The following is a 17,965-nucleotide window of genomic DNA, read 5'->3' on the forward strand; positions in this document are numbered from 1 at the left end:
TCAAGGCCAGGTTTGGACAGAGTCTTGGGTGACGCGGTTTAGCGCGAAGTATCCCTGCTTATGGCAGGGGTGTTGGAACTAGATGATCTTAAGGTCCTTTCCAACCCAAACTATTCTGTGATTCTATGATTCTGTGAACATACAGATTTTACCAAGACAGGATCTGAATAAGAGATCATAATATACAACTAATACTGCTATAATAATAGGTTCTAAATAATAATAATAAATGGCTATAACTGATTTTAAAAAAACCCAACAACCTAAGAATGTGAATTCTTGCTCTTTAAGGCATTGATTTTGAAGCTTGAGAGGGGTGGTGGTTTTGTGGTCAGTTTATTCCTCTCTGGCTTAGTACAAAGTTATTTTACTCTTGTGAGAAGTATGTTGCTGTTTCTGATTTTAGGTGGGATTGCTTATCTGATTTGGTGTAGCCTTGATGCTTGAAGTAATACACATTCTACTGTCATATAATTGAGTAAAAACATGTGTGGCTGCACACATATTATTCATAGTATTTTTCCAAACCTACTAGCTAATCTAATCTCAGTTAACTGGTTGAGTGTCTAACAGAGGTAATTCATCAACACTTCCCACACAAGACTGGGTCTTAAGACAGTGTTGCTGGGTCAAAGCATACATATTACTGTACTTCCTGCAGGTCAATAGAGACATCATGTGAATGTCCAAGGTACAGAAAGCAGAATGGAACAGTGTCTCTAGTCATCTACTTTTGTGCTGTCACGCTGAGACTCTGAAAGTGCTTGGTTGGCCAGGGTTCCAATAGCACTTCTCTTCTTCCTGTGCTTGACTTGTTCACATGCCAGCTCTTTGACAGCTGCAGGACATTGCTACAGAGGCAATTTTCCTGTGTATGAGCTTTATTCCCACGCTAGCTAGTGGGTAAAGAGGAGTAATGTGGCTGTTTGTCGTTTGTATCTGGACAGACCTCATCTCCTTATGAAATATGCCTTTTTGAAGGCCAGTGTTTCAGTCCTTGTGTGCAGCTGTTGAAAAGCATTGGCCAGCTCAGAAGAGCAAGATTGGATCTTCTTAAAGCAGTTGATAACTGCTGTAGCTGCTGCTTGTTGTTCAGTGCAGTCGGTGGATGTAGTGACTTCATGTTCTTCACCAGTTGGAAGCCCAGACCACTCCTGAGCGTTCCATGGTTCCTATGCACTGTTTCCTAGAAAGCAGCTGTGGCTCACTGCATATGTATGGCCCTTCAGTCCTCTACAGATACTTCGTTTCTGGTGCTCCTGTTGGGAGCTACATTGTGCAGACAGGTTTTCAGTCATATGCAATAAATCTGAAACTTGCCAGCCATCTACAGCTACCAGATATCTTGGGGAAATATGTCCTGTGTGAACAGAGGAGGAGGCTGGACTCCTTATGTGGTGGTATAAGGACTACTGCGTGCAGTACTTTGCAATTTTAAAAGTTGCTAAGTGGTTTGCCAGGCTAAAAAGGGGTAGTTGCTCACCTAGTAAGTGAGAGCAAGTGGCTTGAGGTAGACACCAGGGGAGCCAGCTGAGACTTTTGTGAAATACAGGCTGAGGAACACATAAGGAACACAATAAAGGCTTCTGCTGTACAGAGATAGTGTGCTTCCCAGGTAAGAGCTGCATAAAACAAAACTTCGTCAAGCTCGGTAGCATCAAAAACCCAAAGGCAGAATAAGGGAAGACCTTGAGGGTAAAGGGGGATTGAGAGGTAGGAGTTGATGTGATTGCTGAGGCAGCTGGATGTGTAATAAATGGGATAAAAACATACGTCTCTTAGTGTCTGAGGGGAAGGAAGCAAGAGAGCAGAGGGAGATCTGATCTTCTGTGGTGGGTCTTCTGGCTGAGTTGCACTGAATTCTCTCTTGGTGTTTACTCCAGGGAAGAAAGGTAGAAGGGGAAAAACACTGATACAGTCTTTCTGCATAATGTGTTTCTACTTCAATGCATCAGAACAAAAAAGATTCAATTCTTCATGCATCAGGTCATACATACCTGGGCAACTCCCTGCCAAAGCATATGATGGCTGTAAAATGTCTGTACAAATTCCAGGGGAGTCTGAACAAACATTTGGAGGAGGGATCCATTGCTGGGAGGGAAAGGGGGGTTGCTGATTAGACAAACCACATCAAGCTCAGGAAGTCCACTTTGCTGAAAACGTTTGAAAGCTGTGTGAATGTTAGGGAGGAAATATTTTATCTCTTTGCCACATTCTTGCTTTACCTTTGATATCCATTTATTACCATTTTTGGAAAAGAGATTTTGAACTCTGATCTGACCCAGCACAGTCTCACTGGCATCCTTAGGTAGGATTTTCCTTACCATTGGGCAAGCAAGCTGATGAATTCTTAACAAAAATAATCCCAAGATAAAAATCAAGCAACTCTTACCCCCTTTCCCCCCTCAGAAAACCAATTTTGATGCAGTACTTGTAATTGCCAAGAAAGGATACATCTCTGATCCCCATGCATCTTTCTAGGGTTAGTGTTGATGGTTAATGCTTGCACAGCTCAGTGCGTGGAGATCCCTGCCCTTGGAGTCCAGGCTCAAGAAACATCCATGGTAGCTTTCAGTGGGTGATAACAGTAAGCAAAGCAGGCAAAGCTTGTTCAGATTTGTGCTTTGCAGCATTAAGTACACTCTTGATATCAAGAAATAAGTAGCTGTGGAATGAAAGCTCACACTGTTACAGATTTTCCAAATCTGTGCTGGCTATGGGCAGGTTTGCAAGCAATTTGTTGATACTGCTGCACATAAACCTATTCTTATTTGTACTAGAGCTGCTCTTGTATTTTTACTTGCAATTCCTATTCTCAGTCTGGGAGTTACTAATCCCTATAACTTGGATGCCATTTTTCAAAGGTTAGCTGATAAAAGTTGACAGGAGTGGACTTGTTCTGTACCTCTAAAGGTTGGTATCACCAAAAGGGCTGTTGGTTTGATTCATTTCGTGACTGGCCAAGATACTAAAATGAAAGCCATTGCTGCAGAGCATGTATCAGGTTGTTGCAGTGGAAAAATGTTCTCTGGGAGTATTCAGTACTAATTACTAGAAGATAAGTATGGTAACGAGTGACTTGATATTTTCGGAAGACAGGTTGCTATGCAGTTTCTGTTAAATTCAACAAAGTGCTAATTGTCTCTGAAGATCTTTTCTTCAGTTATTTGTAGGCTGAAGTTTTGACAGTGCTGTTTACACAGCATTGGCGTGAGAATCTGCAGGTTTTATGATTGTGTTGCCTGTGAACTTCACTGCCAAGTACACTTGCTCTGCAACTCGGGAAGAGCAAAACATCCAAAGGAAAGGTACAGTTCAGGAGGGCTGAGCATGAGTGTTACAGAGGCAGAGCAAGTAATGTGGGATGATATTGTACTGTTTTCTTACTCTGTGGTTGTCTGTTTGGAGTCTGTTTGAACGCTTGCCCAAAGAGCACCCATAAATACTTGTGGGAAGTTCTCCTTTTGGCCAACAGCATTTCTATTTTACTGGCTAATGAAAATCTGCTGCTTCTCTTGTCACTGAGATCAAGGGATGCTCGGCTAAAGTAGTCCTTCAACTTTTCTGTTTAGACAGGGAGATTTAAGAGTATCCTGAATTAGATGGGGTTGTGGGGTTTAACTTTTTTAAACTACTTTAAGCTTATATGGGGAAATTGTTTTAAGAAAAATAACTATTGGGGAAAAATTTAGAAGGGCAGTCAAAATGTTTTCTGGGATTTTATTACAGCTTGGGTTTTTTCTTGTTATTTCTTCTATTGTACTTCAGTAAGCTCAAAGAAGTGACTGAGTATTTCTTGATTTATTGGAGGGTAGAAGTACTTAAGAAGATAAGACCTTAGAAATAGCTTATAATTAAGATTAGTCATTATTTATATTATGGTCTTCATTTTCTTTTGCCAGTGCATTCCAAAGCTTTCACTTTTTAGGCTGTGAGCTTCCATGACTTTTCTAGTTTTTCTTACCAAGGTGATTATTTTGTTAAAAGTAAGATTAAACAAGAACAAAATGACTGCAATTCGTCATTGTAATGGAGAGATTTCTTGCTCATGTCTAATTCCAAAATGTCTGGAGAGAAAAGTTTAATACCTTCATGGAATTAGTTTTAGAACCTTGAAGAGGTTGAATGAAAACACAAACACTTTCTTTGACAGATGTAAATTGTAAGTAATTGTTTGTGGAGTGCTTGAATACTGTAATGGTTGTGTAGGCCATCTAAGTGGTTAGACAAACATAGGTGGGCAAACAAAAGAATGAGAAAATAAACAAAAACTCGATGCTAAGAAAATACAGTGAATAGATAGAATTCCAGGCTGAGGTGGAGAGTAAGCTGGTGAAGGGTCTGGAGAACAAGTCTTATGAGGAGCGGCTGAGGGAACTGGAGCTGTTTAGCCTGGAGAAAAGGAAGCTCAGGGGAGATCTTACCACTTCCTCCAACTACCTGAAAGGTGGTTGTAGCAAGGTGGATGTCAGCCTCTTCTCCCAAGTAGCAAGAGGAAAGGGCCTCAGTCTATGCCAGGGGAGGTTTAGATTGATATTAGGAAAGATTTCTTCACCAAAATGGTTGTCAAGCATTGGAACAGGCTGCCCAGGGAAGTAAGTGATGGAGTCACCATCCCTGGAGGTATTTAAAAGATGTGTAGATGTGGCACTTGGGAACATGGTTTAGCAGTGTTCGTGGCAGTTTTAGGTTAATGGTTGGACTTGGTGATCTTAAAGGTCTTTTCCACCTAGATTCTTTTGTGGCTCCCTGATGGATCTGTGGAGATGCTGGGTTACGAGGTCACTCTCCTACTTTATTCCACCCACTCACTAAAGGTATGGAAAACTCCAGGGTGTGGCAGGATCTCTGTGTCAACTAGCAGTGCTGTGCACCGAAACTGCTTAATATTGGGTCGCCTGAGGGGGCCTCTGGGAGAGTATCAATGGTAGGAGTGATCCTATTGATGCTTTCTATAAAGGCCAAATGCAGTTCACACAGTTAAATGTTGCTACTGGGACAAAAGTAGTAGATCAGCAACATTCACTGTTCTTTGTAATATTCAGGAGCAAATGTAAATGCCGATGATTAATATGCCTGCAGCATTTCTTTGATTTGGAAGTTCGGATCACTCAGACTGCACTTTGTCCATGTGCTATAGCTCTCTTTGATAATAGCCAAAAGATGTGTATTTTAACTTTCACCATTATGTCTTGTTTTCTTTCCCACAGCTATAGGAAAACTGCTCTCTTTATCAAGGGTACTGAAAGAGAAGACATATTTGTGTGGTTTTTTAATCCTGTCATTTTCATCATAAGCATTTCCTTTAGTAGCTAATAATATTTAGTATTTATTTCAGTGACTTACATAAATCTCAAATGCATAAACCAGCAGCATCCTTTTTTCTACTGGCTTTTCTTGTGGGAACTTGTTGAAATGAGCCATCTCATTGTAAAGCTCCATTCCTGGAATGAGGAGGATTGTCATGCTGTTCTTCAGGTGGTGCAATAAGAATAATTGGGAGGCCTGTTTGCTTTGATTAGTTAATCAGGGAGGATTATCAGTTCCTCTGAAAGATTGATAGTATTTTGGAGGACAAGCTTTTGAGAACTTACCTTGTGCTTCAGGTTTCCATCAAGTTTTGGAGCAGAGTCCTTTGAAATTACTGATGTGGATGCCATTGTTGGTGCATAGACTCTTGCCAGATTTATGTTGAACTTTGAGCTGGGGACACAACAGAGCATAGGATCCTGGTCAGAGAAGGCCAGTAAGTCTGCTGGCTGGAAGGACAGGTCTTAATTTTTTGGCACCTGTTTCTCAAGTAGGACAGGAGAGGTCATCATGGTTCATGGTCCTTTTGTTTGTCAGAGTAGTCAGGTTGCACCTCCAGTCTCTTCTTCCCTTCCTAAGCTCTTAACTCAGACCAGACACTTTCTGTGTGGGGTGGTGTCTACTGTTTGCAGTTTTCCCCACTGTACCCACTTGCTCTTTGAGTCAGTAAATCATTTTGGTTTTGTCAGGTGGCCTCTTACATGGAAACTTTCTCCAGTGTCCAGTCTCTGTGGCTTATCTCTGGAAGCAGTACCCAGAAAGAGGTTTTATAAGCTCAGTGTCTTACCCTTGTTTTGTTAAAATACTTGCTTATTTTTAAAACCATGGGACCAAAGGAGAGAGGCTTATATTAAACAGTGCTGATATTATCTGGAAGATTTTAATGCGTGTTGCTTTACAGATCACTCTTGGGCTAAGGGCTGGAATTAACAAGGTGAAAGAGGAGATAGAGAATTACATTAAACTGGGCACAGGGTCTATGTCTTCCATTTTAAACATTCTCTCCAGTTACAGAAGGAGCTGCTGGCACTGGCACCAGAGGGGAAAAGACCCCCCTGAAAAACACACTTTCCATTTGGGGTATATGTTTTTGGCCTTTTTTTGTGTGTAGGTTCCCAGTCAGAGCCTGTGAGATGTAAAAAATCCTTGGAGGGTTTTGCATCTGGTTAAAGGAAGAAAAAAACCTCTGTCTGAACCTGAAATCGTAACAACTGGCTGCCCTCAGTTCATCCTGCACTACAATGTGAAGTCTTATTGTACAGCAAAGTAACAGGAACACATCTGGATTTTTTCCCATTGGGATTGATATGGATCTCATTAATAGCAGCTTTGTAGTCTTATCTGTAACTGTTTTTCAGTAAGTGGTATTAGATTCTGATAATTGTGATTTTCTTTTGTATACAATTGTACAAATTCACATCACGGAGCTATACCTGGGAGCACCTAAAGCTACATTATCCTGTTTCACTTAGTATAAGTAAAAAAAGCTTATTCTCTGGTCAGATGAATTACACTGCTTTGACTACTAGGCAAGCTTGAAAACCACACAACTGTTTCTTGAACAACTTCCTACAAGAAGGAGCATGCCAAGGTAAATTGTTTAGGCATTAGGAATTTGTGCAATGGAGAACATTTCCACCCTCACCGTTTTGGCTTTTTAGTTAGGATGTCCATCTTCTGACTGGTGCAAATTATGGTGTGGATTCCAGCCAAAAAGCCTTGTCTAATTTCAAACTGTTCAGAGAACTGTGCTTGCCCAGTGTCGCCCATGCTTTCAGTCCCTTCTTGTTTTTACTTCAGATTTCAATCTTGTTTCTAGTTCTTATCTTCCTATTTTCTCAACAGAACTGTAGACTTGATTTGATATTGTCATTGCTATGCCAGTTTTTGTGGCAAACCCAGATTGTGATGACTTAGAAAAAAACAACTTTTGTAAATATCTGACAGAAAATTCTAAGAAACATCACAGTGGACTATATGCATGATTGTCTTTGAGCATCAACTTTTATAGCGTACTATGAAGCTGAACAATTTACTTCTTGTCTTTGTTTCTTTGCATTTAATTATCTGCCTGTCTTACGTGTTGTAGGCAACTGAGGCAACTGTTGGTGCAATAGCTTCTACAGACCTTTTTTTTCCCTCACTTTTACTGTTTTGCTTTCATTTCCTGTTTGTGTCTGAAAGCAAACTTATCCTTTGCCTTCATTTTCATTGGGGAGGCTTTTTCTGGAACACCTTAAAGTCACTGTAGGGAGTTGCATTGATGAGAATTGCAACCTACAAATATTCAGTAATAATGAGTCAGGACAGAAAATGCATGCAGTTTGAAAATAATGGTTTCTTTTTATTCTTCCTCAGGTTTCTGAGCCTTTGTTAGTTATTGAGCTCTCATTTCCAACTGTAAGACTAGGAAATTTTTTTTATTTGCTTTGGGTTTTTTTAACATGAAAGCTGAGATTCTCCCAGGAGTGTGAAATGAGGAACTGCATCCTGTAGAACTTTCCAGAATACTGCACTACATGTAAGAAAATCAGAAGAGCTGACAAGACCTCTGTTGATGCTAAGGTGTGTACTTTGCAGCAGATTAATAATTTCCATATCATTTTAACAGGAAGTTTTTGTCTGGGTTCTGAAATAGTAGTGATCATTCCGGAAGTATATCAGCCTTAAAAAAATAAAGACTCTCTTCTTTCAGAACAACCCATCTGTTTCAGTAAAGATGCTTGAAACATTGACATTTCTTCTGCCAGCATCTTCACTCCAATAAGACTTATGCAGGAAAATTTCCCCAAGCAGATTTTTGACCTGGAGCAATATGCCAGAGGTGAAGGAACATCAGGCATTCAGGAACTGAATGAATTAGAAAGTCTAGTCCCCTGTTTATGCAGACACCAAATCATCCAACCCCTTCCATAAACTGACCAAGCTTCACCTCAAGTCATTTGTTTTGTACTTTCCTGTCTTCCTTTGCTTCCATCACAAGGCTGTTTTGGAGCTTACCCATTTTAAATGTTAATGACCTTATTTTTGTCTTCAGCTGTCTGTATCGTGATCAGGTCATACTCATTTGTCTGTTGTGCCTATTTGTTGCCCTGTGCTGGATGTCGACAGAGCAGTCACATCTGTTCTGTGTTTGTGCTTGGCTGTGCCAAATAGTATGTACATTTCTGGTTTAGCTGATGCTAGAAGACTCTTTTTCATCATTGTGCCCATTGCGCCCTACAGATGTACCAATTTCTTTTCAGCTTTCTTGACATCCGTGCATAGAAATTATGTGCTTTTTGTTCTAGATGGAGGAATTAAGTATTCCAAGCTCCTTCTGCAGTGGCATTAGTACTTGTTATGAAAGCCACTAAAAATTTCACTGTTCCCTTCAATGCTTTGACATCTGAAAATTTGTCTGATACAGTAGGATAACCTGAAGATAGATACAGACATAAAATAATGTCTTAGGAGGAAACAGGGTCAGAGGGTTTTGAAACAGTGAAGTGCAATTTGTTGTGCTCTACCGTAACACTGCCGACAGCTCAGGACAGTGAAAAATGCCAGTGGTGCAGGGATGAGCAGTGAGTAGAAGGATTGCTGGCAATGGTGTGGCTGTGGATTAATGTATCTCTGCAAGTAGAATAGAGAGCTTTATGGAAGCAAAGGGCAGTCACTGCTTTTTAACGGACTGGTTAATTAGTATCTATAAAGAAAGAGAACAGGTCAATGATAGAAACTGACCCATCATCAGCAGTCTTCTGGAATGTATATTAGATCTTCACCAGATCAGATACCCTGCCTTTTGGGAATGCAACATTGCACAGCAGCATTTAGCCTAGATGACTGCTTTCCTTTTTCATTAGAAACAGCAGTCTCCTTCCTGACTCCTTCTGACCCAGCAGAATGTGAGCAGGAGCAAAATTCTGCTAAACTTTGGCCAACTGGCAGAGATGCTGGCTGGCATCTTCCATGTGAGCTAACTCTGCAGGGAGAAGGATTGGACCTTTTCTCCTTTTCTCCTCACCTCATTTTTTATTTGCACAGAAGGCTTTGAAAACTCAGGCAGTAATTACAGCCTGCGTTTTGCTCACCTTCATCATGTTTCCAAATACCATGTAATCACATCTATTTGGCTCAGTTCTCCCTCAGAGCCTTGAACACCCCACCTGGCTTTTGGTAGGAAAAACTAGCTGTAATTCAATCTTGCATCTTAGACAATAACACATGAGAAACAAACTATGGCATTGAAATTATGTTAGGAGGCTTTTAAACTAACATCATTCTACACTAAACTAACATCATTCTAGAAGTCAGCTTTTCACCCTTGCATAATTGTGTTTTGGTATTAGAGGTTTAGATGAACAGTGACAAATTTTGCACCTTGTCTTACATGCTGCACCATGAGGCTGGTCAGGACAAAGTTTCTGCCTTGTCTGAATTTTGTAGCTTTTTTTTTTTTCTTTCCCAAAAGGAAGCCAACCTTTAAACCAAGCTTCTTGTTATTTTTGTGTGTGCATGTGTGGGTTTTGTCTGAAATATTTGGAGAATCAGTAGGAAAGTCTGAGGATTTCATTAAAGAGGGCAAACTGATTTTTTTTTCTTTTTCTTTTTAATGGCAAACTGATTTTTTTTTTCCCCTCTTTAATCTTTACAGTTTTTCTTGAAACGTTCCAGTCCTCGTAATGATTGTTTGCATTATATAGGTAAGCTGTTCAGGGTACTTTGTTGGGCTTCATGCCTATCAGAAAAGTAGTCAGTTAGCAGGAAGGACTGAGCTGATATTAAATCAGTCTTTGATTTTGTGTATTGGTGGTGCGTAAGCCCAAGATGTTAATGACTGCAGAAAGGTTAAACTTTACGTGTCTTCCTGTTTATCACAAAGATGCAGGGTACAAACAGAAAGCAGTCTTGGCAGGCAACAGGCTTGCAAAATCCATGTGCTGCTTATTTACAGTTGTGTTTGTACTGAAATTTGATTACCATATATGAAGGTAAATATGTAAAAAGCACAGGGAATCTGGAGGTCTTGATTCCCAACTGCAGCAGACTGTAGCTTGGGTACATGGTCACCTCCTAGTAATGTTAGTCCAGTGTAAAAATGGTTTTAAAAGAAGATTTATGCAGAGCTTCAAAACTTCATCTGTTTAATTTTTCCCGCTTAAAAGTAGACACAGCTGCGGCTAACCCATGCCTAATAGATGTAAACCTGTTCTTAAAAATAATACAATAAAATCAGAAACCAATGTAGGTGATGTGAGTTCTGTAACCAGTGTCCTGGCAATAGATTTCAATGTGTAATAATGCTAAGCATAAGAGACCTCTTACTAATGCTTAATTTAAGTTTCCGTTGCTGCATTTTAGGCCTAGGGCTACTACTTCCGTTTGACAGGGATATGGAGATACTACCTTACTCTTTTGCAGCAGCCTTGTAATATTTAACAGCTTACTGTGTCTTCTTTCAATTTTCTCTTCTCTAGACTAAAAAAATTAATTTCTTTCTAGCTTTCCTCAGACATCATGTTTTCTAGACTTTAGATCTTTTTCACAGCTTTCCTACAGCTTTTTTCCAGTTTATTCACATTTTTTTGCGTGAGGCCCAGAACCAGACATGGTCCTTGAGCTGATGTTTTCAGATCCTGAATAAAGTGGAATGCTTAACGGGTTTTACAGCTGTGATAGTTATATTTTTCAGTTATGATAGGATGTTTATCTTTTCTGCAATAGCATGACAATGTTCAGTGTATGAACCAAAGCTCAGGGTATGGGAGGCCCTTAAAGATATATTGGAGCAGCTGGTCTGGCTCTAAAAAGAGCAGTGAGCAGGCAATGGGGAAATTCCTGCACCATTGAGTTTAAACAACCTACTAGATGATGGAGAGCAGAGAGGACAAGAAGGCTGATGATGCTCTAGAGTGCCTCGAAAGTATGGAGCAGTCATTCCCAGGAAAGGAGACTGGAATAACTAGGATAACTTCTACATTGCCTGTGGGTGGGTAAAGGGTTTTTTGTTCAGTGGACATTACCTGGCTCTTCCTTTGCTTATGGAATAATTTTTTTTGCAGTGGCTGTGGCATTTACTGCCCCCTCCTGTGAGAATAACCATGGTTTACATCTCACGGTCCTTCTTGCAGAGCTGCAAAGGAGCAAGTGATTACACCAGCTCAGTAACAGACAAAAGCCAAATGGTAGTTATTGGGAAAGGGCAGGGAACAAAGCAAAGCAGTGTTGTACTGCTGCATAATTCAGTGTAGTCTATACAGAGAATGGCCAAGTAGTTGAGGACTTATTACCCTGAAAGGGACAACTGTAGGTTCACTTGGGGTCTACAGGCAGGAATAGCATGGAAGAAGATGGATAGGGGTCAGTGGCTTACTGTTTCTTTCGGAAGAAGAACGAGGGGTCTGAAATGGCAGTGGTAGGATGCAATGACCAACCATTCCTCAGTGCCAAATTGTCTTTACCATATTCACAAGAATTACAGCATTGTTTAGATTGGAAGGGACCTCTGGAGATCATCTAGTCCAGCCTGTGATTTTATTTTAGCCCTTTTCTGCAGTTTGCTAAGATCAACTTAATATTTGGCCTGATCTCTACATTAAGGTAGATTTTCTTCTTGCAGCCATCTGTTTTTTGGCTCCTTTGTTTGCTGATTTAGGAAAAGAAGTATTTTGGTGATAGGATGGGGTTAATCCTTATTAATGTGGTTTCTTAAATTTTTCAGCTGCTTGAGGAATCTTCGAGCTGCTTGGGTTTTTGACAGAGGATTTACGTCAATGAGAAATGTGAAATCAGGGCATCACAAACCTCCTCATTCCCTGTGCTATCACACCATGTTGCTCCCCAGAGAAGGGAGGCAAGAGAGAGAACATACATCTAGGTCTCACTAAGGAAAAAGGAAAAGGTTATTTTGGATTTTCTCCCCATACTTTTATAAATGCTCCTATCAGAGCTAATTATTCAGTGCTAGAGTGCCTTGGCCATTTTATTAATAAAATTGGTAGATTTTGTGCCTTCTGTCTAACCATGGATGCTTTTGGGCATAAGCAAACACAAGATAGAAGTGTTGCCAGAACAAATAAGTCATTCTTTTGTGGGTTTGGGGTTTTTTTTGTTTTTTTTTTCTTTTAAAAAAGGTGGTTCATGTCCTTTTAGAACTGTGATATGCAGGTTATGTACAACATTGGGCTCCGGCACCATTTGTTTTTTAACTTCAGTTTCCAGTTTTCCATTGTTGCTGCTCATTCTCCCTAAGAATAAAATAAAAGAACAGGGTGGCTTAAGAGAGGGAAGGAGGGAGAGGTAGATAGGAAATGCCTGAGAAATAAGACCACAGTGGAGCTTAGTGGCTGCCAATCTGCCTTTACTTAGTGTCATGATTTGTAGAAAGATGGTGCTGCCATCTCTACTCTTCCAGGGACTAGGTCTTATCTTCCTCCCTCCTTGCTAAAGCTAAAGTCTATCAATCAGTTTATTTTACTTTCTCTCTGGTCTAGCATATTCTCTTCCACACAATTATGTATTATGTATTTGAAAGCAGCAGGTAGGAGTAAGGAGCAGATTCCAGTCAAGATTATATGTCTGAAATTGTTCAATAGTGAGTAGTGGCAGTGCTAGTCTAGGATTTGCAAGACACTTTGGGAAGTTAGTGCTGCTGATGTTGAATGCTTCTGCACACGTCAAAGAGGAGTAGCTGTGAATGGATCTGTGTATCAAGGACAGAATGGAAAAGGTTGGAAAACTTAGCTGGGAAGCTTCTGGCAGGCTAGTTCAGCCTTCCAGGTAGAAATGGTTTGGGGTCACAATTCTTCTTACTTGCCAGGGAGAAAACAACTGGAAATGTATTTTTTTGTTGTGTAAGCTGGAATCCCCTTGGCACAAATATATATCACACTTACTTGTGCACATAGATTCCTGTTAAAGAATAGTTTTCTGGCAGTACGCTTCCTTTCGCAGTGTGCAGTGACAAACTGTGTTAGAGATTTTACTAATGTCTTTGTATAAGGAACACACACTTGAGAGCTGGGAGACATTTGGACTGCAACTTGTAATGAATATATACAGCATTTAGTCTATTTAGATGTAATTTGTTGTTTTATCAGGGATGCCATTCAAACTAGAGATTTAAATGCTTAGTATTTCTCTCCCAAGTCATGCAGCTTATAAGTGTGTGCCACAGGCACCCAAATTTCTCATCTTTTCAAGGCTGTCATGTGCTACGAGGTTGCATTATGTCTGTTCTGGAATTTGGGGTGTTGTAGAGAGAAAAAGCCTAAAATTTACATCTGAAGAATCAAAACTCTCCCTTGATGTGCTGTTTGGACACAGAGCACAAGCGTGCTTCAGGTCTACAGCTGTGGGTGTAGATGAAGCTAACCTGCCCTTAGGAAGCCATGACAGGTGACATGGGTAAAATGCAGCATCCTGCATGCAAGCTGCTCAGTGGATACAGAATTTAACATCATTCAGAAGCATTTACTTTTTCTGTTTGACAAACTCCCACACATTCCTTGGAATGTATTTTAGATGCTCTGCAGAGAGCATTCCCATGGCCTGTTTGAGGCATATCCTGATATTTCCTGAAGGACCCTAGAATATGCCAGATGGGCTTCACAGCCAAAGCAGAACAGCCATGCTCCTGGAGAGGTCTGGCAGACAGCATTTCCCTGTCGCTGCTGGACATCGGTTCTGCCCGCTCTGATTTATTGAGGTGCCAAAGTGCTTTTCATAGATCATGAGCTTACGGCATTCATGATTTCTTAACATTTCCAAAATGGAATTACCTTCAAGATTTATTGGAGCTAAATATTCTCTAATTTGCTCCTTTTTACCCCATATGGATTAATATTTCTCCCAAAACTGTTCCTCCCTGCTCTTAAATGAAGCAAAAGTATGAATCAAAAATCAGTTTCCCTACCTCTGTGTACATTAGTGTTAAATGCTACCAAATAACAGTAGGTAGTCTAAGGCTATATTGTGTTCTTTGCTAAAAAGTCTTTAAGTTTGCTTGTAGTAAATACAAATAAAAAGGCCAGTGGTCACTTCACCCTTCTCTTTGGATATCATTTTGGTTCCCTGGTCGTCAGATGCAGAAGGGACATCACAGAGCATCAGATCAGTCCTGCTAGTGCTTCAGGTGATCTGGGGGACTCTAGAGACCTTCCTCCTGGTTTTACCAGTCACCTTGTAATGGGGTATCTGCATTAGGGATAGACCCTCTGTACTCCATGTCAGATTACTCTGTACTGTCTTACTCTGGTGTCTGACTTGTAAATAGGAGAGTTGATTTCATCTATAAACAGTACCAACTTCTGAGTTGAGTTAGGCCTGACCTTACAGCCTGTCCCATCTTTCTCATGTAATGCTCTTGAACAGGTGAACTGAACTGGCTGCATTTTTTATTTACACTGCACTACTTTGCAGTGGTATTGTAGGGAATCCTCTTGATTCTTGAGAGGAGAATAAAACTTGCTCATATTTTTGAAGCATCCAAGTTCTTCCTGAAGATCATGTCACAGCAGCAACCAGAGCAGCTCGGTGATCTAACAAACTAGCCCAAAGCTGCTGGTCACCCCCAGGCCATGCAATCATCCTTCACTGCAGCTGCTGCTTAGGGAGAATTGTGACTGTTCTATGGGACCTGGCTTCTGGCCTCTGCTATTATTTCAAGTGGTAGCTATAAAGAAAGAGCTGTGAACATCTGTGCTGTAGCCATTCAGGTTATAAAAGGTCTTGCATTGTATGAGAATTCTGTAAAGATTCCTCATATTGATGTTGGAAGAAGGTGGAAATAAGTCCTTGGAGACCCAGCAGTGTAACAAAATACTTACACTTCAGTGCACCAAGGTGCTTGAAAAAATGTTCAACAAATTTGTCAGGTTATTAAAGTTTTCAGACTATTATTATATCCTGGAGCTTGGTTGGTTGTTGTTTGTTTTGTTTTTAAATAGGCCTTTGGGTTTTTGCACTTTTACTTAAGATCTTCAGAAGCTCCAATATATCTAACACATCTTCCCTATCTTTTCCCAGACAAAGCTACATAGATCCTTTAGTATCCTCAGCTCTGGAAAACATTTCTTTCCATCTAGATCAGCCATGTAATCTGTTCATCCTGCTCTTAGAGTTACAGATGATCTTATTAAAGATTGCATGAGTGGGTGTGAAGCAGTATGCATGGGTGGCTTTGAGTTTTCTTGTTTTGTTAAATACTCTTGTCTCTCTTCCTGCTCCAAAGCTCTGATTTACTGAGCATCTGTGATAGGACTATACTTTGAGCAGTTTGTCATTTGGAATTCATTCCATCCTTTCCTCAGTGTGCTACTGTCTGAAATTGTTGCTCTGTACTTGGCTGTGGCATTGTGTAGATGAGTTTATCTTAAATCAGGTAGTTCAAGTCCAAAAGTTATCTGATTGCAGTAGCATGGAGTTATACACTCAGTGCAAAAACAGCCTGAAGGGAGGGTTAACTCAATGCGTTACATCTATCCTGTTATAGTACCTAGGTTAGTCAGGTTGTGTTTATTTCAGATACAAGTACCTGGTACTTGCAGTGTGGCTGTAGTGGACACGTGCTCTCTGGCTCTGAACATGCAGTACATTCACTTCTTCATTTCTATCGCATAGTGTGATTGATATTGATCCAGAACATCCCTGCTACTGTTTTGGTATGATTGAATGAACATAATATTAGCATATTTTCTAGCAATGATCTTCATACTCACAAATGGTTCCATATGAAAGTTGATATTTCTGCAATTTCTCTTGCTAATTGTTTCCTTCTATCTGGCCACTGTACTAATTTTTTCTAGAAAAAGACACATTTTTAGTAGCTGCTGTGTTTGTCTGTTGAGGGTGTAATTAGGATATTGTATTCCCATAATGACACGGTTAAGAAGGACAAGTTCTCTTCTTTTGTAAGTGATTTTGGATAAATCTGTTTGGTTTGGCAAGGACTTCTCTTGAGTCATTTACATGTTAATGAATGCAGAAGAAAACACCTACATCTGTACTGAATTTCCCTTCTCTCTAAACTTAAGTGCTGCTTCATGATCTCCTGAAACATTTCCTTTCTTGCTTGTGTTATGGTAGCTGCTGTGTGTGTGCATATGAGTGAGGCAGAAGCAGCCATGAGAGCAGATAACCTCAGCCTTGCTCTCCACATGCATTCACACCTGCACAGAGCAGCACACATATATGTAATGAACAATATAAAGACAACTCTGCACCCCTTCCTTACATACTCATATAGACAGCACATAAATTGGCTTGTGCTTACAGAGCTGGAAGTTAACTGCCTAAACTCTGGTTGCAGTTTACAACGTACTGTATCTAAATTAATAGCCAGACAGTAGTGGGGAAGTTCTAAGTTGTTGACTGGAAGTGATTGCCAGGCTCACGACTTGCCTGATTTGGGTGTCCTCGTGGCACAAATTCTGACAGATTTGTAGGGTTAAAGTAGAATCTTCCACATTACTGCGGAGAATGTAGAATCGGCACTTAGGAATGGATTCTCGCAACCTCCCTACAGAAATTTATCCTTCTTACTTCAGGAGTTAATTTCTCTCTCATTCTGATTTTCTCAGGTTCTCGAAGCCGGCACCAATGTTCTTGGATGATTCCTTCAGGAAATGGGCTCGTATCAGGGACTTTGTACCCCCCTTTGGAATTAAAGGACAAGGTATGAGAAAACTGTGCAGCTGTTGGAAAAGAAGGTGGCTTTGCAGCTGCTTTACCCATCTTGTTCTTACGTTTTGAAAGCTCAGGTGGTCCCTTGGGCTTGGCTTTTTTCCCCTGTTTGAGAGAAATATTGTACATATAGCTCTCAGAAACACAGAAGGGTTTTTGCAGCTGGAACGTGGACCTCAGAGGTTGGTCTTATAGAATCATAGAATAGTTAGGGTTGGAAAGGACCTTAAGATCATCTAGTTCCACCCCCCCTGCCAGGAGCAGGGACACCACACACTAAACTATGTTGCCCAAGGCTCTGTCCAGCCTTTCCTTGAACATCTACAGGGTTGGAGCATTCACAGCTTCCTTGGGCAACCTATTCCAGTGCCTCACCACCCTCACTGTGAAGAACTTCTTCCTTATATCTAACCTAAACTTGCCCTGTTTAAGTTTAAAGCCATTCCCCCTTGTCCTACCACTAGAGTCCCTAATGAAGAGTCCCTCCCCAGCATCCTTGTAGGCCCCCTTCAGATATTGGAAGGCTGCTCTGAGGTCTCCGTGCACCCTTCTCTTCTCCACGCTGAACAGCCCCAACTTGCTCAGCCTGTCTTCATATGGGAGGTGCTCCAGTCCTCTTATCATCCTTGTGGCTCTCCTCTGGACTTGCTCCAGCAGCTCCATGTCCTTTTTATGTTGAGGACACCAGAACTGGACACAATACTCAGAGTGAGGTCTCACAAGAGCAGAGTAGAGGGGCAGGATCACTTCCTTTGACTTGCTGGTCATGCTTCTTTTGATACAGCCCAGGTTACGGTTGGCTTTCTGGGCTGCAAGCGCACACTTGCCTGCTCATGTCGAGTTTCTCATCAATCACCACCTCCAAGTCCTTCTCTGCAGGGCTGCTTTGAATCTCTTCTCTACCCAGCCTGTAGCTGTGCCTGGGGTTGTGCAGACCTTGCACTTGTCGTGGTTAAACTTCATGAGGTTGGCATCAGCCCACCTCACA

The 17,965-nt window shown here is 40.9% G+C and overlaps 1 protein-coding gene across 1 annotated transcript in view; it reads left to right on the plus strand.

Annotated features, from left to right (window-relative positions):
* Positions 1–7,327: 7,327 nt before the first annotated feature.
* ST3GAL3 (ST3 beta-galactoside alpha-2,3-sialyltransferase 3) overlaps positions 7,328–17,965 on the plus strand; it is an 84,476-nt gene continuing 73,838 nt past the window's right edge. The window contains exons 1-2 of the mRNA XM_010011208.1: positions 7,328–7,395; positions 16,860–16,969. Of these exons, the coding sequence (XP_010009510.1) occupies positions 7,328–7,395; positions 16,860–16,969 (178 nt within the window). The remainder of the gene's footprint in view (positions 7,396–16,859; positions 16,970–17,965) is intronic.

This window comes from Nestor notabilis, unplaced genomic scaffold, assembly GCF_000696875.1.
Source record: "Nestor notabilis isolate BGI_N333 unplaced genomic scaffold, ASM69687v1 scaffold12193, whole genome shotgun sequence".
Taxonomy (NCBI): domain Eukaryota; kingdom Metazoa; phylum Chordata; class Aves; order Psittaciformes; family Psittacidae; genus Nestor; species Nestor notabilis.